At 40.5% G+C, this 23050-nt stretch overlaps 1 protein-coding gene across 1 annotated transcript in view; it reads right to left on the bottom strand.

Annotated features, from left to right (window-relative positions):
• Positions 1–23050, bottom strand: part of THSD7B (thrombospondin type 1 domain containing 7B) — a 297299-nt gene that overhangs the window by 120468 nt on the left and 153781 nt on the right. The window contains exons 12-16 of the mRNA XM_053982943.1: positions 15241–15432; positions 11593–11827; positions 9789–9904; positions 3991–4123; positions 2901–3004 (exon numbers count right to left, since the gene is read on the bottom strand). Of these exons, the coding sequence (XP_053838918.1) occupies positions 2901–3004; positions 3991–4123; positions 9789–9904; positions 11593–11827; positions 15241–15432 (780 nt within the window). The remainder of the gene's footprint in view (positions 1–2900; positions 3005–3990; positions 4124–9788; positions 9905–11592; positions 11828–15240; positions 15433–23050) is intronic.

Here is a 23050-nt window from a genome sequence, read left to right as displayed (position 1 = left end):
CACCTCCTAGTAAATTAGTCCCTGGTGGAGGCAAATGACAGCTGTACAGCAACACAAAAGTTTGCAACGCTTCTCATTTACTGATAGTAATGTTATCTTATGTAACTATCAAGCAATATCCTCACCCTGTTTTATTTGAGTGCCCTGTCTTGGGGGCTTTTTTGTCAATCATGCCTCAGCTAAGTTTAAAAAACAACTATATTTATTAGTTCTAAAGGCTACCTTTCTCTTTCCTATAGCACTGCTTACTGAATAAGTTAGTCCACCGAAGCTGACATAAAAAATGAAAGGCTATTGTAATTAATGTAATATCTTTCCAAGATAAAACCATAAAAAACTGCCGCTTCAGACAGCTGTCATCTTCTTGGCTATTCTGCTTATTATTCAGACAAACTCCGATATCTTCTGCATATTATGCAGTATGTTTACATGCAGTTTCAGTGAAAATGCTCATGGAACAGGATCTCTAAGTATCTATCTCAGAATCTAGCCAAGAGAAAGAACGGAGCTTGAAAGTCATTTCAGACCTCATTTTCCATCAGTACAGTCATTGTCCTAAATAGGTACACATAAACACATAATTTTTTTCTTTAGAAATAATTTATATGAATTCAATGTTCTTATATAATTGGCTAGATACGACAGTCACTGAAAACTAAAATCCTCTTTTTTATATGACAGTCAGGGTTTGGAGAGAAAAAAAAATCTAAAAAATGGATGCTCCAAGGAACAGTGAGACTGATTATCTTCAGAAGTAAAAGGGTAATTGCTGTCACACGGCACAAAAGGAATCAGGCAAATTCATATGAATACTCTTTGGAGAAGAAGCACTTACTGGCTAAAGATGCTGTACTTTATGTAATGCAATTACTGTGTGCAGTGGTGGTGATACCTCGAATGCAAGCTCATTCACAGGATGCCTGAATATTGCAGGACAGCAGCATCTCTCTCTTACACCTGGGATTCTCCCAGTGATGGCACAGATTGCCCTGAAAACACCCACAGACTCACAAGGACATTTAGGACAGAAGGGGTGTCTAAGGATCCAGTGCCTGCTCCAAGCAGGATCAACCTCAAAGCTAGAAAAGGTTGCTCAAGACCTTTTCTTGTTGAGTGTTCAGAATCTCCAAGCAATCTACAGTCTCTCTGGGCAACCTGAGAGTTTCTCTCACTCCAGCCTGTGACTTGTCTTCTGTTAATTCATTATGCACCTCTGGGATGTGTGGTTCCATCTCATATGTGAACTCCACACACTAGACACTCTTCTAGGATGAACAAACCCAAATCCCCAGCCTCACCTCACATGGCAGTTCAAAAGTACATCCAGTACGTCCAAAAACCCCCTTCCAGTGAAGAATGACAGGATCAGGAGTCCTCCAGTGTTGAGGTTTACAAGCTGAAGAGCCCTTGCAAGGCATGTAAGCAAACACCTCCCCTGACTAAAGGGCTGCTCCCTGACAACACAGAGCACCTCTGCACACTCCTGAGGAGTTCAAGTAGCAGCAAGTAGAGGTATTAACAAAACCTTTATGAAAGTTTCCCTTACCAGATGCTTCTACAGAAATGCTGAAAACCCAGCAGCTTCTTTTCCAGACACAGTATGGTCAGAGTTAGCAGCTGGGTTTCAGCTGCCCTCTCTGTGGAGAATACTTCTCTTGTCTATACAAAATATCCTCAAAAATCTCCTTCCATGGGTTTCATCTGAGATCTCATTTTCCTGAGACCTCACTCATCTTTAAATAGCAGAGTGGTTATGTCACTACATGGAATTATGAAAACCAAAGCTGTAACAAAAGCCATAGTTAATTACAAAAAAAGTGAACGTGGCACTGAAACTATGTTTGCTTAAACTCACGAAGGCAGGTTTTTCACAATTACCCTAGAACAGCACATAGCCTAGGTAATTACTGGAGGGCTCTCCACAGAGTAAAAGTAAGTGTGATACTCTTCTATTATACTTCTAATTCTGTCAGAGTAAGATTAGCACAAAGTTCATGCACCTACTAGAACATAAAAATTACCATCCCTTCACACAGACTGAACAATACAATTTACAGATTTGAAAACCTTGTGGAAAGGTTTGTGGTCAAAACCTAGTTAAAGATATTTACTCCTTTGAGTTTTAGTTTAAAACACATTTCTTCTTTCAGATACATCCCACATACTGTCAGGGCTTTTCTTTCTTTTCCTTTGTTTCCAAATTATATAAGAAATTCATTTCATCTTTAAAGAATAGCTTCTACCTTTGTGAAGGAGTAAATTATTATGTCAAGTTTCCTCAGTTAGCATACCTGTACAGCGCTTTTTTTTCAATAAAAATAACCTTTTGTTAAAGGTTTCATTGTATTTCCCAGGAGACTGATAACAACCACATCTCCAGCCATCTGCAGGCACCACTACAGACTGATGCATACTCTGAACATTCTTCTCAACACTTCTGTTCAGACAATGGGACCACTAATTTCTAGGTGCTTAATTATGCCAAGGGCAGGAGCCCAAAGCCTTTACCCATGCTGAACTTCTTCAACAGTCTTAATGAAAATCAGGCCTCAGGCAAATCATTAGTAAAATTCAAAATCATGAGGAAATTATCCTTTCCATTTTTAGAACATAGAATGGATTACTTCATAAAGGCCTATAGATAATTCATTTAAAGCTCACACACTTCAGCTTTAGGTAGAAAAGCAGGTTAAGACATTTGAACATCTCCTCCTATACTCCAAGCTATTGTGTTAGTAGTACTTTAATGCCTAGTACAGGAGAAAACCAAGTAACGGAAGCAGTTCTCAAAACACTTTATTTCATAAAGTTTCCAAATTATCTACTGCAAAAGAGCGAAGACCCTACTTAAATGCCACATGCAACACCTTAAAGCCTGGAGGCTGGATGGAGAATCTTACCCCTGGACTGCAGCCCGTGCCCACACGCCTCGCTCTGCCCCGGCAGGCCCTGGCGCACCGAGGCTGGCACCAGCACGCAGGGGCTCCAGCGGTGGCTCTTCCACCTGCAGCAGAACAGCCAACAATGAAGTGCTTAACACTGGAAAACAGGGAACAAATCCAAGCACAAACTCCAGTTATCAATCATTTGGAGTCACGAAGCTGTAATTACTCCTGACACAAGCACCAGGAACTGGAATTCAGATGCCAGGTTCGCCTTCTAGGAAGCCACAACCTTGTCCAACAACGTTCCCCTTTCTCATCTTGCAGGGCACGTTTCAAAGTTAGGTAAGATACATAGGAAATAGCTCCAGTGGGCTTTGTCACCAGCCTCCCCTCCTGCTCTCATCAGCTGACATTGTTCCCAGCCTGCTTTCCATGCTCACAGGTGGGCCAGCCATGGGAAGCAGCTTTCCACGGCACCAGGCAGAGCACAGCATTGTGTCCCCTGCCTGGCACTGCCTTCAGCTCCACACTCTGCTCCAGGACATCTTCTGTGGGATGTGCAGGCTGGAGATTCATATGCAAAGATATGATGCTTTTCTATTTACTAATATTGCACAACAGATGAGCCACAGAATCTTAATGAAGAGCAGTGAGTAACTGCTCTGTTTTTTATTTGTCTAATCAGAACTTTTTAAGTGTGCACTATTCATTGGAGTGAGAGTATCAGGGGAAAATACATGAGTTTCTGCAATAAGCATGCAATTATGATTCAGGCACTCTAGGGCTTGTGGTCCCAAAATAGCTTACATTGATTTTTAGATACAATGAGGGGGGAGTTCCCACTAAGAGCTTCCTTACACACATCAGACCCTGAGGTTACTATTTCTAGGAGCTGTGTCTGTTGGTGCTTGTTCTAATGATGCCAGATCTACTGAAATCTCCAGTTTGAACTGTACTTTTACACATTTTGCAAGGTACATTATTTGTTTTAAACTCTGCATTTTCCAAAATTATGTTATTTTCTGGTGAAAATTGTGCAGGACAAGAGTCATTTCTGGAGAGGAGGACACCCACTAGAGACTGATTCCAAGGTAACAGTTTTTACCTATACACTGGACAGATGGGAACATCTTCACATTCTCTTTCCTCATACAAAGTGTCTGGACACGCCTGTCCCCCACTGGCAGAATCCTGAAGGATAATCCTGTACCGGGACTGCTTAACTGCAGTGGCATTGCCTGTAAAGCAAAAAAAAAAAAAAAGTTGTCTTTCAGACATGGTTGTTATCCCAAGTTAGTGATTTAGCTGCCTTGGTTAGAAACATGCTCCGTGTTTCATTTATATTTTGAAACTATGAGCACTCTAACATTTCTTCCTTTAAAATTACCAGTAGTTCAGCAGGACAGCAGCTGGAAGGATGATAAGTCAACAGCCTAAGAAATGCATCAAAAACCGTCTATTTAACAGAACACCAAATCAAGTAAGAAAATAAATAAATAAGAAAATAAACACCTTAACTGGGAAAAAGAATAAAAATCAAAGAAACAAACTGTTATAAAGGAAGGTTTTGTTTCTGAGAACACATTCTGGTGGTCTCAGGCTGCTACCAGTAACCCATCTTTATGGCTCTAGAAATCAGAGATGATAACTTCCTAATGGGAAAACCATTGCAACCAACAGAGGCTAACTCCCTACTTAACCTGAGTTGATGCAAGACCAATCCATCTAGAAACACAGTTCACAAAATCCATGGTACAGAATGCAGCAGGAAAGACAAGAACAAGATTTATCTATTTGTCTCTACAGCTAAAGTAAACACAATCCTTGGCTGTGTAATTGGTAAGAGCAAACTGAGAGCTGGTTTAACCACTGCATATGGCATTCTCTGGGTACTGAACTGACTTCAAAAAGAGGTGCTAGAAAAGTAAAAAGGGATCTCAGGAGAACTCCTTAATGGATTACAGACCATGTAAAAAGCTTTCAATAGTGGACTTCATCAATTATGTCTGAAAGAGGAGAGCCAATAAGCCCACTATGAGTATTATTTTTCCAGCTCAGAATAAGAGTAAAGCTGCAGCAGCAAATTTACAATGTAGTAGAGTAGAAGGAAAACTCAGAAGTCACATCATGAACACAAAGCACAAGCATATCCAAGAAAAATGTTGATTTTAAAAACACCAAGTCATACAAGCCTCCACTGGCACATGTGCCACCACTGTGAGATCACTGCAAAGGGACATTGGACTGGCAGGAGGCTGCTCAGCACAGCTGCTGCCCTGGTGCAGGAAAAGCACATCCAGAGAGATCCCTCTCCTGCTGCTTTCACAGCCACTACCTGAGGCAGCTCTACAGCTTCCTACAGTCTCCTTTCACAGCCTGATCTGGTGCCTGTAAAGCCTCACAAAGAGCCTTTTCTTAAAATCTAGCCCACACCATCACTCCTGGAAATTAAACTGTTTTATCTTCTGTTCACTACATGAAGGCAAGAGTTTATCCCTGTCACCTAATGCATAACCTTTTCAAAATTGCAAGGGCTTGCATCCATTCTAAGTCTTCCCTGCTCTAAACTAAGCAAACCCAGCTTTGTAGGTCCAATTCAATTTCCTCTCTTGCTCACTTTCTCACAACAACGTGCCCAAGAACCTGCAGTCTGCCCAGGGCAGAGTACAGTGACCCCTCGGGGGTCTCACATACAACATGCCCAGGAATTTGAAAAGCCTGGTATGAGTTTCAGCATTTCTAACTGCTGACTTTCATTCATTTTGTAGTCCATTGCATCTCCAGAGGTTTCTGAGCAGGTTCCTCTGCTCCTATTTAGGGAGCAGAGCACTTGACACACAGAAAAGACCAGGAAAGCTGGGACTCTTTAGCTTGGAGAGAAGGCTCACAGGATCTTATCAGTGTGTATCAATACAGTACAACAGGCAGCAAAGGAGACACAGATTATTTTCACTGTGATATCCACTATGAGATTTTTCAAGCAGCTGAGTACCCATTTAACAGTGATTTAATTTAAGCCACTGTCCCTCAGCTTCCTGATAAAAGTTTAATGTGTCAAAAATCTACCATTTCCCTTAATTAGAACAGATAGTCTATCAAAAAATAGATGAAATTTATTGGGCACAATTTGTTCTCAATAAATCCTTACTGGCCAGTTTATTACAATCTGATTCTTGAAATGTTTATCTTGAGTAGTAACTTGTTCTTGTGGCTTTCTACATAATGAGGCTAGGGTGAGTAATCTACAATTTTCTTGACCTTTCTTTTTGGAAGAGCAGAGCTGAGAATGAGAGTTTTGGTTTGGTCTGCCTTGGTATTAGTGAGTTTTAGTATTTTAAGACTTAATTTCTCACCCATGAGAGAGTCATTTGATACTCTGGCATTACTTTACTAGTTCCTTCTTATTCTCACAATCTCACTGACATGGGAATAGCTACTCACTGGAAACACTCCTTAGTCCACCTTTCTCCTGGCTGCAGACAGGAAACAACAGCAACAACTGCACATTCCCCATGCTGTGCTTCCCCTATTTCTCAGAATGTACATTTCATTCAGTTCCCCCTTCTTTTTAATCCATTTATGCAATTTTCACTGCCTAATATCCTCTAGTTTAGTTGACATTCTTGATTTCTTGTTTCTAATCTTTGTGAAACAATATGACAATCTAAAAGGAAACAAGATCCTGATAGGAAGACAAAAAAGAGCTTCTCTAGATGTGTGTGGTGCTCCTCTTCATGGTTTGAACCTGGAACTTGCAAATCACATACAGTCCTACACATGCCTTGCTCCCCAGGGCTACTGGCACAGTGTCAGAATAGAAATTATAATCCAGTAGGGCTTCAGCCCTTTGCAGAGGCTTTCTTGGAGCTTCCAGATCATCTGTACTCCTGTCTGCATAAAACAAGTTCCCAAGAGGTGTAGATACCAATTTCTGCAGTTTGTTGAAGTCTATATATTTTTTTCTAATATCTTGTTGATATTGCCATCCTTCCTTTCCAAGAATCATGAACTCTATCACTTTGTGATGATTTTCATTCAAATTATCTACCACCATTTGAATCTTACCCATTTCCTTCCTATTAATCAGTACCAAATCTAAATGAGCTTCCCACAGTAATTTTCTCCACCTCAAGAAACTAAATTATCCTCAACATTTATTGCACCTTACTCAAACCCCATTTTCAAAATTGAATTTCCTCACTGGCTTTTCTATAGCATTCCTTACAAATGTTAATGAGCATAATTTTTATATTTCAGTTAAAATTGCTATAGCCTGATTTTTCCAGAGTACTAGCACTGTGGAGGACTGTCCTTTTAAAGCCGAAGTGATTTCCAGCATGGCTATGACTGTTTGCCCTCCTGAAAAAAAGTCAAGTCTCAAGATCTCAGGACCATCTTAACTTCTCTGTCCTTTACTATGCAACTCAGATAACGCTGTTTGAGAACTTCAGGGGTGCCTCACCTCTGCTTCCACTCCCCATCCTGTTTATATCTTGGAGGCCACCAGCCTCCTTTCTCCTCTCTTAGAGAGACACACAACTCCTACCAACCCACTCTTACTCCTCCCTGGAACTTGCATCCTTCTTTCCTCTGTCTTTCACCCCCAGGGCTCACAGAGCTGCACCACCATTCTCAGGTGAGGGACAAAATCCCTTTTTACTCCTGGAACATGTGCTGCATCAGGTCCAACTTCCACAGAAAACATTCAGCTTCCCACTCTGCTCCTGAGCAGATGGAAAGCCAGAATCTGGTCAACACGAGACTCTGCTCACACAAAAAACAAGGACCAGTTTTCTGAGATTTTCTGAAATTTTAGTCACCAAAATCAGTGCCGTCTCCAATATCTTTGTAGAGATAAGAGCTCTTAAGTCTTCCACTTTGCCCAGCTCTGGTTTTGTGTTTATGAGGATTGGAAGTGGCAGATCATGAACTGTCTGACACAAGGTAGAGGTGGATGGAATTTCTTATTGTGGCACACCATGCATTTTATCCACTTTTACCCCATCTCATTTCAAATCTGATTTAAGGCATGGGGAAAAAAATAGGACAGCTACTATCTAACATTTCATGTAAACTTGTTTAGAGAATTAAGTAACTGTGAAATTTCTAACCTTCCTCCTGGATAACCAATGCCCAGAAGAGAAGAGTACTTACAGGTACCATCTATTTTCAGAAGGAGAATGAAAAATGTTATTTATTGTAAGTTGTTTGCTTTTTTTAATCTCCCTGTTTTAAATCTGTGCTGACAGACCAGGGAGTACCTCATCCATGCTGAAAGCAGTTACCTCTCCAGGCCACCTTTACCCCCAGGAAAGCAGGTGACAGAGGAAAATCTACCTGCTGCTCATTCAGACCATTTCATATCCTGAAACCACCCTACTGATTCTTTGATTCTTTTATCAATCCATCCTCAAAGCCCAGGTAAAACAGATACATTCTGCAGTAGACAGTTGCCACCTTTAAGTATCTGAAATGGCAGAGAATCAATAACTTGCAACAACCTCCCTGCTCCTGCCTCCCCAACAGGTGCTGGGACTCAGTGGCACTTCCTTTGTGAATTATGTTGTCCATCCATCTGTTGCTGCCCTAAGTTCAGTGCTGTCTGCACTGCTGAGGCAGGAGATAATCTTCTGCCAGAAGACAGACAGTTGTCTGATGACATTTAAATGTAGGGAAAATGTCAGCTTTTTTTATTGTGAGATGGTAAACTCAGATGTATTTCCTCAGATAAACTACTACAAATAGCTCAACTGGTAAAGTTCTGTGCAAAGCTGATTTAGTGATTCCATGTTTAAGTTCTGATCTTATGCTGGTACACAATTAATTTTAAATCTGCCAGGCAATACCTGTCCCTGCTTGATCTGATTAGTAATTCACCATCTGTATATTGCTTTCATTAAATACAACTTTTCTATAAAAAAATCCACAACACCCCTAACAACTCACGTATGTGTAGTGGCTTTGAGATTTCATTATCATGCTGAGGTTTTAATTGTGCAATGCAAATTAAAAAAAAAAAATCTTGCAATGGAGCCATATCAATAACAGATTTAGCAAAAAACAAACTCCCTCATCTAAGAAGTTTTAATTTAGAATTATATTAAAATGATAACACTGCCAAGGAGGTTAAATAATTAATTTCTTCTCATTTTAATTGTAGACTATTATTTAATAAACAAAGTAATTTACCAGGTAATTTATTCTACTCCTTCATAGGCAGCTCATTTAAAGTCTAAAAATAAATTGCTAATTAAAACAGGATTCACTGTTTTAGAAAGCAACTCATTTTCCTGTAAAATCTAACAAGGACTATGCTAAAGCATCCACTGATAATCTTTGAAGGGCAAGGAAACTACCAACAATAATGAAGTATTCTGATAACTGAGCAGACTTTCATCTGAACAACTAATGAAACACAAATTCGTCAGAAAACCCAACACTATATGATTATAAAGAAACTTTGTTGTTAATTCGTTGTGCCTCAAAGTTAACCAACAAGATCAAAGATGTTTGGCCCTTGAAGAACCACAAAGCACAGGAGGTACTTGCACACCCTTGTATATACACCCAGGTTGGTCAAGAAAATTACATTTCATATGTAATTGCAATATGCAATTCCATGTGCAGCCATACAACACAGGAGCCTTGGAGTTGTGACTCTGAAGGTAGAAACCCAGAAGGAATTTTTTTCCAGGCAAAGAGAATTCACATCTCCAAAGCTGCTTGTAAGGATCCCACCTACCCAAGAAATCAACTCAAAAGTCAAGGTCCAAAGTCCTCGGGTCCAAAATTCACGCAGATGAATGCCATAAAAATTACTAGACTGGTGTGAACTTCATCTGCCACAGGTTTCCAGGCCAATGCTCTAATTTTCCCCCAAATTTTGACTTATTCAAGGCTTACCAGGCTGACAGGCTGTGGGGCAGGGTGTCCACTCACTGAACAGTGTAACAACACAGTCCTTCCTGCAGGGGAGGAGGCACGGCCGCACCGCCTCGGGCCGGATGGACTCCGGACACCTGCGGATAAAACAAAATAAAAACTTAAAACTATGAAGAAAGATTCTATTCCTAAGACTTTCACAGGGCTGTGAGCACACTGCCATATCAAAGACACCACTCCTGACCAGAGCAAGTCTTATTTTTATTTTCACTCATGCAACACAGCTGAATTTATTATGTTTCAAGGATTAAAAAACATAATATTTTTTTTTAAATGGGGAGCTTGGCTTGATGAATACAGGCTAAATGTAGCAGCTCTGTCTGTGACATCAAAACCACAAAGCTCATAGGAATAAAACAGATATATTTATTACCAAAGAAAGTGAGTAGTTATGTTTATAAAGTAGTCCTGTTTTAACACAGCATGCAACAGCCTTCAAACCACCTGTCTGTAAGGGCTGATGAGATATTCCTCAAATTTCAACCTCCAAGGAACACAAAACAGTTTCAAGTGCAATACAGTACAAAGAGCTCTGTGATTTTCTTCATTCATTTTTAACTTCTACATGGAAAACATGTCATACATATTCTAATAAAACTTTCAGACACAGTTAATATATGAGGACTTGAAGAGCAGAAAAGGGACAATTTCATGGGATCTGTCAGATTTTGCAGATCAAGTGAGTGAACAGGAAGGGAATTACTCTTTCTTATTCCCTATTAATCTCTATTAAAAAGATCACTCAGAAATACTTAGTAATGCATGCAACCCAAAATGATCCCATTTGAAGGAGGAACGTGCCACTAATCTGTATGAGAAAAAAAAAATGTTAAAACCATGATTCAGCTGCTTAAGTGTTGACTTACCCCCTTCAGTTCCATTTCCTCTTACATCACCTCAAGAGTGGAGGGGGCAAACAATTATTTTAGGCTTTACATCACTCTATAAACAATATGTTTAATTAGGTAAAGTTCAAGCTTATCAATGCATTTGAGACATACACGAATACCAGATTTCTTTCCTTTTATTTAATTAACCCCATTAGCCTCAAGAATTTTAATTAACTTTACTGAAATCAGCACAGTCTGCTTACACAAACAGCATTGTTTTGAGAGTTACAATAGGAAAAGAAACTCAGTTCTAAGTCTCTAGACTCATTAATGGTGCAAAAATAATTAGCAACATCTTGATTTTTTTGATATTAAGGAAAACATCTGTGCTACTTATTTTCCTCATTTAGCAAAGCAAAGCAAAATTTGGGATATTTCTACTGCAGAATATGTGATTTTGCTGTGTTGCTATCACATTATGAAAGTTATATAAACCAAGTGAACAATATAGATCACACATATGGTGCTGCCTTATTGGAGTGTAAATATAATGCAAAATCTATTTAATTCTTCTATTTGATTAGTGCACTGCTAATAAGGTACTGCTGAACATTATATTCAAATGTATTTTATATTTTCCTCACACCTGTTCTTCAGGGAAAATATTTGAAGAAAACTGTTAATTAGAGTAGCAGAGCAGCTACAGCAAAAAATCTCCACCACTGAGAGCATGCTGTTTGCCTGGATTTATGTGGAAAGTTAAAATGGGCTGGGTACTTTGTTTCTTTACCTGTTACAACAGTGATGGAATAGTACCTTGAGAGTTAGTCCTGAAATGAAATTATTTCAATGCTGCGGAGTCCATACACTTGCTGAAAATGCCTTTCTACATCATGTACGTTATAAACAAACACTGCCAAGCTTGCTTTAAGTACCTTTTGGGAGCGACCTGGCCAGAGCTGCTCTTCCTGCAGAAGACCTTCCTTGTCTGAATGCCCACCCCACAGGCGGCCTCCCCGCTCCAGCCGGAGGTGGCGTTGAGCGCGGTGCCCGGCACGTCCTCGGAGCAGGAGCTCCAGGGGGACGCTTCCCAGAAGAAACGCACACACAGGTGCTCGTTGCAGGCACGCTGCTCCTGCAGGGCTCGCTCAGGGGGACAGGCTTTTCCACCTGGAAAGGGTCAAGAGAACACCACATCATCAGCTCAAGGCACATGGCAAAAGGAAGATGCGGAAATTTTTTTTTTTTTTCTTAAAAGTCAGGTGCGCACAATACTGTCTCTTCCCCTGCCCCCCATAAAAAAAATAAATATAGCTTAAATAAAGCTGTTGACCTTTATGGCTGCAATAACAACCTTCTAAAATATCATTTCCTCATTAAACTAGCTTTGCATAAAATTGTATTCCAATGCATAATGGAAACAGAAATAGGCAAAGTATATTTCTGAGTTACTTTATCAATAACTCCTACACACAGCCAAGTTAATTCCTTTTAAATGCCAATATCACTCAGCAAACATGCAATCAGGTTTAAAGATGAATTAAGCATTATTTTTATGTTCATTCTGCTTGCTAATCTCCCAGGAAGGAACATCTCTCTCTCATATTTGGACTCTATTCACGTGTTGCCTTAAAGATTTGAGCAGTAGAGGAAGCTGAGCTGTAATGACAGCAGGATGCACCAAATCACACCTACATCTGCAAATCAAGGAGGGAGGAAACTTGAAAGAACACGTTTTGAGTATGAAGCCTTCATTTCTTTGAAGCACCACCCTTCAAACCCATGTCCAAAGATTTTGCTAAACTGCTGCACTTTGTCAGCAACTGGTGACAAAGCCCCAAAGTACAGGAGTTTGAGGAGCCTCCCCAGAAGCTGTAACACTCCAGCCAGCAGCCTGAATTTATCCATAAAAGCAGATGATCCTAGCTCAAAAGCTATGGAGTAATGCAGTGAAATTTAACAGTAAGCACTGTCATTTTAAGAAGAAAGAAGCAAAAATTACTAAAATCAAAACCATTCTCCTCCAGGAGGAAGGACCCAGACAACTCGGGAAACAGCCAAAGTGCTGGAGGTTTTGAAAGAGCTGAAGTGTTGGGGACAGATACCACAAGGTTCAGAGCACATTTACACCCTACTAAAATCAACAGGAGATGAAGGGATGTCAAAGGGATGCCTATTGCCTTGCAGGACTGCTCCTCCTGAAAAAAGGTAAGGCCCTAAATGGCCACAATAAATAGCAGTGAGAAAAGAAAAAGGGAGAGAAAAACCACCTAACCCACTGGATAATCATGTCACATTATCATTCATCTTCTCATGAAAATGGACTGTTCCATACTGTGTTCAGTCTCAGAAATGTTTAATATGGTGATGGAGTAGAAAATGTCCCAGGCAGCTTATTTCCTGAAGAATCTGACTTGGCAGGAAAAACATAAACCAGTTCTTTTTCTTGTGTGTTTGAGACACATCTTAAAAATAAAAAAAAAAAAAAAAAAAAAATAAGCAAATGGAAAAATGCCTGTAAAAAAAAAACCCAAAAAACTAAAGAACATATCCAACTCAAATTTTGAACTTCCCAGGGAAAAATGAGGGCGGCTTTTTTTCAGTATTATGTTAGTTACAATATGTTAACAAATCTCTCCTAAACAAGGCAGATATAACTTAACATATAAAGAAATGGCTTATCCAAACTTGCCTGCAACACTGCAAGCAGGAGATGCTGTTTTTATAAAGAGCACAAGGGCCTGGTCAATTTCTGCATATCATTGATAACTTTTGTACAAAGAAAGCAAGACAACATGCCCTTGCCTGGCCATTCCAGTAGCCATTGAAAGATTTTCTATGATGTTCAGCAGTTCCTATAATTCATTTTACACCTGCTAGGAGTGGCTGCTCCATGATCTCCTCTTGCACCAAGTTTCGGACATTTGCTGCATAAAGAATTATCTTTTAAAATGATTGAAATCAAATCCCCCAGGTTTCATCAAGAGCTTCCTGGTTATCATATTCTGGGAGCAGGTAAAGAGCTTGGAGAAAATTACCCAAAATTTCCTTAAGTCTTTCAACAGTAGAGCCACAGCTGAGACTTCCTCCAATGGCAGAGGCCAAACAAAATGGCCCTTGCAAAGGTACCAGAGCTCTGTAGAAGTCAGGTGCTCAGCTGTGAGCTGGGCGTGAAAAAGGTAGAGAAAGCAGGTCATTTTAAATTTCCTTAATATTGCAGTGATAATGGTTAACTCCACTTCCACTCTCCCAAATTTCAGTCACTATCGGAACACAGATATGTGACTCTGCACAGCAAATTGTAACACCATTGCTAAAGATGCACAGAAAAAGTCAGGGAGTTTGATTTTAATAGTTAATTATTCCTTCCAGAGAAACTTCAAGTATTCAGTTCAGAGTACACCATTTTTAGGTTAGTGCCTTTCAGGCTGAGATGATTGTGCTTCTGTACTTCCAGAATTCACTCCTTCACCATTTCACTCTCATAATTCCATGCTTTATCTGTTATTTGGATTCATTATTTCCATGGAAAATATGAGACCAACTGTATTTTCATTTTAATTATTCTCTAGCTCATAGACTTTTTTAGTAGTAGTTATTATCATTCAGTCAACAATTATTTTCATCCTGAAGGGTCCCAATTTTCTTCACAAGTGCTTATGAGGATGTTTATGTGAATACAGACCTTTCACATGAGTAAGGGTTTGCAAGATCAAGTCCTTACATTAGCCCAGAAACAGTGGGTGGCTTTAATTATAATTTACAAAATAGCATTTAACAGAGCTTGTCCTGGACTAGATTTGCATCTAAAAGTGTTTTGGTGCTGCATTAACTGCACCTAGTTCTGGCACTAGCAAGTATTTTATGTCAACAAGGCTTTAGTCTGTTGGACCTCTTCATGTTTTATGAATTTTTATGCACTTGATCCAAGACCTTCCAAATCCTGTGTGATAAACCAACACACAAATTAATTACCATATGTGCAACTGTATTAGAAGACTACACTTCTAATACAAAATGGTTTGTTTAAATAGCTGTAGCACTGATGTTAATATGTAAAAAAACAGATACATTATATGTCCATGAAAATCAAGAAGAAATTACATATATTTATCAAGAGCTACTTACTTACTACAACAAGCAGATCAACACATTCCAGGTCTTACATCAAAAGAAAAATAATCAACTCCTTTTCCATTTTCTCATTTTTCACAGCTCGCTGGTTTTAAATCATTACTGATATGTTCCCATACAAAGACACTTGCAGGACAACTCTGTCATGCAGCAATTTTACTGGTAGAGGATGAAGCCCTCCAGAACCAAATTCACACCCAGACAGGCCCTCAACAGAGAGCAATGCAGTGGCTGAAGTAAAGAGTTTTGAACTGTGACAGAATTTCTCCAAGTGACACATGAACTCCAGCCCATCAAGATCTCTTAGTCTCTCGGCAGAGACAAGCATTCAGTATTATCCCTGATTCCTGAGGAACTGGGATTAGCTCTGATCTAAACACAGCTTGGCTCAGGAAAGGAAGTCAAGGCATTAAAGGAACAGTGATTATCCAGAAATGTTCAGCACTCACCCTCAGCTGGAAGGGCCAGGATGGACCTGCTCCTGCTCTGAGTGCCCTCGGCAATTTTGCTGGAGCAGGAGTGGGAGCAGGGGGACCACGGGGACCACTCGCTGAGCACACAGTCCCTGGCACAAGGGACTTCACAAGCCACCACCTCGGGACGGGGAAGCTCTGAGCAGAGGTGATGTGGAACTTCTTCACCTGGAGCAAATGAAACGAGACAGACATGGAGGGAGGCACGGCTTGGTTCAATACCCACAGCCTGCACCAAACAGACTGACTTCATGTCACACGTCCACCTGCCCGTGGAGGAATATGCTCCAGAACAGCATGCGGTGAGGCTGCAGGCTGCAAAGTGTAATACTTGAACAACTATCTTAAAAATTTATTCAAGAAAGCAAAGAAGAAAAATACATGTTTCAAGCTCAGCGTGTGACATCTTGGCTGCAATCCACTCTCTGAAGCAGGTAAGTGACAGGAATGAGAAAATTTCATCAACAGAAAGCTGTAATATATCAAAAGAACTAATGATAATTGCCCCACATTTTCTAGCAATCTCTATCTACAGAACTTCTTTTCCACAGTACAAATTGTGCAGAGAAGTCAGATTTCTTTTTCCTGTAGGCCAGAGAAGTTTTGGTCCTTCCCCTTCAGCCTCACCAGAATGAGCCATTCTCATTTCTGACTCTTGCCTCTCACCCAAAATCTAGAAGATCTAAAATTATGAATCTATTGGGCTACCACCATCCAAGAGAGAAATACTTTCTGCTGCAGATGAACCAAGGGACCTGGACCAAAGCAGACATCCTGATGAGAAGCATCTTTTCAAAAGCCCTTTCAACAGGAAGTACAGTGGGGAAAAACTACCAACCAAAAGAACTACTGCCAGAATGAGCAGCAAAAGAAGGCACATGAGGGATGTTATGTGGAATACAACACAGGGAACTATTGTTTCTAGAAAGGAAAATAAACTATTTTTTTAAATAAGAAATTTGAGTAATTACATAGCATTTACAAGGACATAATAATTCATAAAAATTAATAAAATATAGCTCTTTTAGTACTGAATTACACCCAGTGTCTTAAAATGTGTTTTCAGCGATCAACAGTCATGACCGACTTTGCTACACTGCTCAATTACTTAGTATTTCTGGATCCTCAGGAAACTTCAGCTACATATCTGCAGTTTCTAGAAGCTCAACTGTTTAGCAACAAAAGGGTCCCATTGCATGTTACCTCCTCTTTTGCCCTTATAATAGTTACAAACCTCTCCTTCAAAGTTTCTTTAATTATGAATCTAGGGAAAAAAAACCATAATGACTATCTAGCCTTAATTATACGTTAAAAGAAAAAAAAAAAGTTATAATGGCAGAAAGAGCCTCTTTCACCTCACGCTCCAGGAACAGGCTCTGTAACAAGGCAGCCCAGGAAGCAATTATAACTGGGAGGGTAGAAAACTGAGCTGCTTTTACAAGAGCCCACATCTACAAGTGAGTAAATAAGAGAGGCAGGCTGTGAGCACATAAAGCTGTCAACAGCACAGTGCTATTATCTGCACTTGCATCCCTAAATGAAGACAGGCTCATCACCCTCGAGGCACAGATAAAACTTTTCAAGCGTATTATGAGAAGGAACAGCGGATCCAGCAGGCAATCAGGTTGCAAGATATGGTTAAAAATACTTTGGTTTTATACTCCCTTTCCTTCGTGCTCACCTGGAAAGGCTCGGTGTGCCCAGTCTTTGCACCACCCCCCTACACAGACCCCCCATCCATCAGTGCTGCAATTGGCATCCCAAGGAAAACCAAACTGAATCTGCTTTGACCAGCCTCTGTATCACCACTGCTGCTTTGGATGCTCACCTAACGACGAGAACTACCTTCAGAAAAAAAAAAAACAATGTGAAAACAGCAAATAAACCTGTTAGTCTTATTCCAGCTGTCTTCCCGAGTCACCTAAGCGTCAAAATCCCCGCTAACGTTTGACAGCTTGTCCGTACGGCAGCAGGGAGCGGCAGGGCAGCCTGGGCAGGCTGATTTCAGGAGTCAGTGGTACAGCAGCATCCAGAGATTACATGCTTTGGTGAAGCAGGGTGAAACACCTGTCCTGCTCTCCTACCACTGACAGGGAAGCACGTGGACAGCCAGGGACAGGCCTCAGAACCAGGCAGGGTGAGACAGGAAAGCCCTGAAAGCTCGAGCCTCACCCCTCCATCCACAGCTCAGGTTATCTGTTATATCAGCCAAGAGAGCCTTTCCACTGATTTAATCAGACTTTAAACTCAAACCACTCCTCTCAGAAGATGATTTAAAACACGTGGGGCTCCTTTGAGGTGGCTTTTTCCACCCATAAGCTCATATGTCACATATTGTGGGGTGACCACCCTGTGGGGAAGGGAGGCAAATATACTTTCAACTTCTTCCTTCCACAATTTCTTTTCAGACTGGATTTACAGCAGGTGACAGCAACACTGCAAACAGAGGCTGCAATTCACAGTTCCTGGGCAAAGAAAGGAAGCTTTGTGCTTTGTTAGAAAGAGTTTACCACCGGGTGCATGAAGGTACAATTCAACACTCACTTTGATTTACTTTATAGCTCCATTCGTGGTGTTCAGGTTTAATCACTGCCTTCTATTACTGCAGAAGGGGAATTTCTTCTGTACCAGCTGCCTGGCAGAGAATTCTCAGAAAACTACTGTATACTACAAAGAGAGGTAATAATCTTTAATTTTCCATGAAAAATAGTAGAACAGGACATGGCTGAAGTGTGCTTTATGCATTGTCGCAGATTTAAAGGGAATATTAAATTCTCAAGAGCTTCCAAACTGTCCACTCAGTACTTGAAGGTGTAATTCTTATCTCACATATGGCTGAATAATCTTTCTAGATCTTTCCATAATCTTTACATGCACAAGCGTGTTGTGTGGGGCCAGATGGGGGATCCACCTAAATGTACTGAGGGAGCTGGCAGAAGAGCTCACCACACCACTCTCCATCTTTTACCAGAAGTCCTGGCTATCTAAGAAAGTCCCAGAGGTGATTGGTGACTGGGGGATGGAAATGTGACACCCAGCTACAAGAAGGGCTGGAAGGAGGATCCAGGGAACTTCAGGCCTACAGCTTGACCTGAGCACCAGCAAAGGTGATGGAGTAGATCACCTTGACTGTTATCATACAGCATCTACAACACAACCAGGGGATCATTCCCAGCCACCATGCATGTAGGAAAAGCAGATCCTGCTTAAGCAACCTGATCTCCTTCTATGACAGTGACCCACTTAGTGGATGAGGGAAAGGCTGGGGATGTATCTATGTGGACTTTATCAAAGCCTTTGACAGCACTTCCCACAGCATTCTCCTGGAGAAACCGGCTGCTCATGGCTTGGACTGGTGCAGTTTGCTGGGTAAAAGCCTGTCTGACATCCAGTCCCAGGGAGTGGTGGTGACTGGACTTGCATCCAGCTGGGGCTGTCACCAGTGGTGCTTCCCAGGGCCCAGCACTGGCCCAGCCCTGTTTAATTAACATCTTTACTGATGATCTGCACAAGGGGCTCGAGGGCACTCTCAGCAAGCTCATGGACAACATCAAAGTGGGCAGGAGTGTGGATCTGCTGGAGGGCAGGAAGGCTCTGCAGGGGAGTCTGGACAGGCTGGATCAAAGGGCTGAGGCCAACTGTGTGAGGTTCAACAAGGCCAAGAGCTTGTTCCTGCACTTGGATCACAAAACCCAGGCACCTCTCCAGGCTGGAGGGTGGCAGTGGAAAAGCACCTGTGGGTGCCAGCTGAGAGCAAGAGCACAACCAGACACCATCACCAGAGAGCACAACCCACACCATCCAGCTTCTGTCCTGCCTGAGGTGTAAGAACAGAAACAGCACCCTCAGCATCCTCAGAGCCCAGCTGATCCCTCTCACATGCTCTTTATTTCATGCCTTAAGCACTGATTGTTCTCAGCCTTGCTGAATGCTTGCTTTCCTAAAAGAAGCTGTAGTTAAGAAAAATGTTAACAGTTTTCTATTCAAAATGCTTTATTGCAAGGATCCTGACCAACTCTAATGGCATTTTTTAAAACTGATTGCCTTGTACTTTAATAGTTTAGCAATCGATTATAAAGCTAAATACTCAAGATATACCAAACAGATAGCATTTTATAGGAAAGATTTAATCAATTTTCTTTCATGTTGGGGCGTAATAATTACAAAAGAGAAGACAAGCATGGCATTTTTGTAAATATATTTGCTAACAAATTTGCTCACAAACACTAACAAAGACCTAACGTACTGGTCGCTCACTTGAATTCTTTAACAAAGTAACAGAGAAGCACCTTCCTGAGTGGAATTTTTCATTCACCTAAAAGCAAACTAAATGCTGCCCAACAAGAGCAACAAAATAAGGAACGACCTAAAACCCTCCTTGAACTGAAGAGCTTGGGTTTTTTCCAGAGATTTAATTTTTTTTTTCATTGTCTTTTGCATTCCAGAAGGTGAAGCCACTCCCACAGTCCCGAGTAACGCACTCCATGGTGAGGCACTGAACCAACAGGAATGTTTTGTTTGGAATCAGTCCAATAATAAACTGCACCTGTCTGATTTACACCCTGCCTTGCAGCTCTGGTGCATTGTCTCTTTCTTCCCAGTGACCTGTTATGCCCATCTCCCGTGACACAGTTTTTAATTACTCCTGCAAAAGACATGCCTCCTGGCTCAGGAAGAAGGGAATGTCCACTGGACAGGAGACAACTAAGGCAGCAAAAATAAAAATCCCATCAGGCAGCAGGAATGAAAAGATCAACTCAATAACAAACCAAGTGTTCTCCTTTTGACATTCAATAATATGATACCATGCTCATTTTTTAGAAAGAAAAATTGCAAAGTCACTTTGAAGTTTTCATGTTTGAACATGTTTGGAGCCTCAAGTGACCTCCGTGATGGGAAAGGCCCAAGACAAAGGAACTGCATTTCAGACTGTTCTGCACTGCTACGTAGAAGTTGAGAAAATTTATTTTTTGCACAAGTGACTGCTGCAAAAATGCTGCATATTTAATGACAATTACCAGTTTGCCATCAATATTTCTCCTTGTAGCATTTCAAATTATTCAGTGGAAATAATGAAGCTGTCATCTAAAATACTATATGTATCGTAAAATTTTACGTCCCACTTAAATCTCAGAAAAGAATGACAATAAACTTTGATTAAATACTTGCCTGTAACAGAGTGAGATGTCAACAGACAGCAGTAAATTCAGAGGGATTCCTATTGACTGCATGCCAGCTTGCTGAGAGCAACCGCATGCAGAGAAACTGTGCTGGCAGGATGCTGGCCTGGGCATCTCATCAGCTAAGGAAAATGTTACATTTAAACGCAATAACAATCAAATTACAATAGGAGAAATTTCTTATAATCCTCCTGAATGTCTTCATCTCATCACAACATCACAGATCTATTTTTTTTTTCCCCACATTGCACAGCCAGCTTTAGAGAAGAAAGCATCCAGGGCTTGCGTGCTCAGTCATCTCCACAGATGAATGTCACACTCCACTGAAATCCTGGCTCCTGGCTGACTTTGCTTAATGCCAGTCAACAGGTAAGAAAAGCAGAGAAGAGAGGTGTCAGTTTGTCAGGGAAAGCAGTGGTGTATGGAATAAATTTAATTGCACTGGTCCATCACTATTACCAGAGCCTCACAGAGGGGAAGGGGATGCAAAAGAGATGAAGAGGAAGAGAGGTCGAGAGCATGAAAGAAGGTGAAGCTGTGAAATAGAACAAGCCACTCACGACAGACAAGGGGAAACAAACACAAATAAAGCTGGGCATTCTTTGGGAGGGAAAAACACAAAAGAGATGAGACAATCCTTAAGGTTCTGAGTCAAAAGACTTGGTCAAATGTCACTACAAAAACATTTTTCATCACATAATGCACAATGAAGAAAAAGGGAATAACAGTGCAGGAATAGAAGGAAAAGGTAAAGGCAAAAAGTACAAAAAAAGAACAGAGGCAATGATAATGGATATGGAAAGCAATGTATGTCTGGGAAAATGTTACAAAATCTCCATAAAATCAAAAGTCTCACCCAAATCCCTGCATAATTGGCCACAATCCTGTCCCTTACCTATGTCCAAGTGATCATTACCAGAGGTAATGAGAAAAAGATGACGAAGAGTACAGGAAAAAAAGCAGTATCTGTTTTCCTTCCCTATACATCTTCTACTGCAATTTGGACTGTTTATCCACAATTCTTTTCTCTCTTTATGCAAATGCACCTAAGAAAACTCATTTGTGAGTCCAAGGAAGCTCAGCACAGGAGAGGCATGTCAGTGAGCAGCTGCCAGGCCTGCAGAGAAGGTCCCAGAACACCTCAGTGCAGCATCTCCACACTCAAGGTTAAAACAACCAACACATCTGCAGGAGGTTACCCACGGAGACATCAGCTCCTGTGTGTCTCCTACCCCACACAAGAAGGACAAGCTGTTCCTTAATAAAGGAATTTGAGGCACCTTCACCTGCTGAGCTTGGGCATAGAAGCAGAATTAGTTCTACCTCGTGGCTGTTTGCACAGTCCCTCCTGAATGGAAGAGAAATTGCTTAAGTGGCAGCTAAAAGTAAACATGGGTTGACTGTATCCCCAGAGGAAAGCATGGAAATTCAGGCTGCTGTTCCTAATAATTAACACAGCTCAGCAATCTGAAAACTTAAAGTATAAGAACATAACATAATGCATATTAGTGTTCTGCAGGATTTTTTTTCCTCTATTCCTTTTCAATTTTTTCCTTTTTTCTCTCCATTATCTCTCCTCCTTGTAAATGAAGGAATCTACACAGGTGGGTTGATCAAGACTGATTGCAATTAAGATTTATTGTTGAAATTGCTGCTATGGTGTAATTGAAACAGGTGTCCCTCTATTTCTCTGTACTGCTTTGTTCCAAACACTAAACAACACAAAATATTGTAGAAACCAATCACACAAATAATTTCAATGTACTAAAATATTATAAAATATACATATATTTTCAAAACTTTGAAAAAAAACTGTAAGTGGACTTGTTCATTCCAGTAGTGTACAGAATCCATTTCATCTTATATCTTTGCACAGGGGCAGAATAATTTTAGTGGAAGAATTCAGGCATTTTAGATGAAAAAAAAGAAGGTGGCATTTTATACCCAATGCACCACACCTGTGAATTTACAAACATTTTATTTTTGACAACTTGAGGTGCCATCTTCAATCTCAAAACTTGAAAAAAAATTATAAGGGATTTATTACAAAGGGAAAACTAATTGTGCTCTCACACAGCCACTGACCTCAAAAAGAAAACATTTGTGTTCAGCCATGGAAAAATGCAAACCTCTTGTATCTTCTGGTTTGATTATTATGATTTTTTTTTTCAGATTATGCTACTCCTATTAATGACATGCCTTGCTCATTTCCTTGTAAGCATGAGAAACCTATCACTGATTGTTATCCAAGTGATATTCCCAAATATTATTTGGGATATTGATATTGCCAATTTGCAATATATTGGGAATAGCAGACCCTTTTTCTCCTGTAGCCTCAGAAACCACCCCAAAAGTGAGTTGGCACCAACACAGGACACTGAAAATTCGTAAACAATAGTGCAGCAGATGAGGTCGATCTAAGTTGGCAAAGTCTTGTTTTCAGATACAGTGAATGCTAATGATAATAAATAATTGGAAATACCATCTGGACTCTTTAAAAAACCTCTTTCTCCAAGTCTGCAATTGAATCTCTACAAAAAGAGGATCAATGCAAAAGAAAATGAAAACAGTAAATTAAAATTAGATTTATGCCAACTACTTAAAAC

Source organism: Vidua macroura, chromosome 7 (assembly GCF_024509145.1).
Source record: "Vidua macroura isolate BioBank_ID:100142 chromosome 7, ASM2450914v1, whole genome shotgun sequence".
NCBI lineage: Eukaryota > Metazoa > Chordata > Aves > Passeriformes > Viduidae > Vidua > Vidua macroura.
Note: the sequence above shows the minus strand (reverse complement) of the source record. Positions and strands in the feature narration are given on the sequence as shown.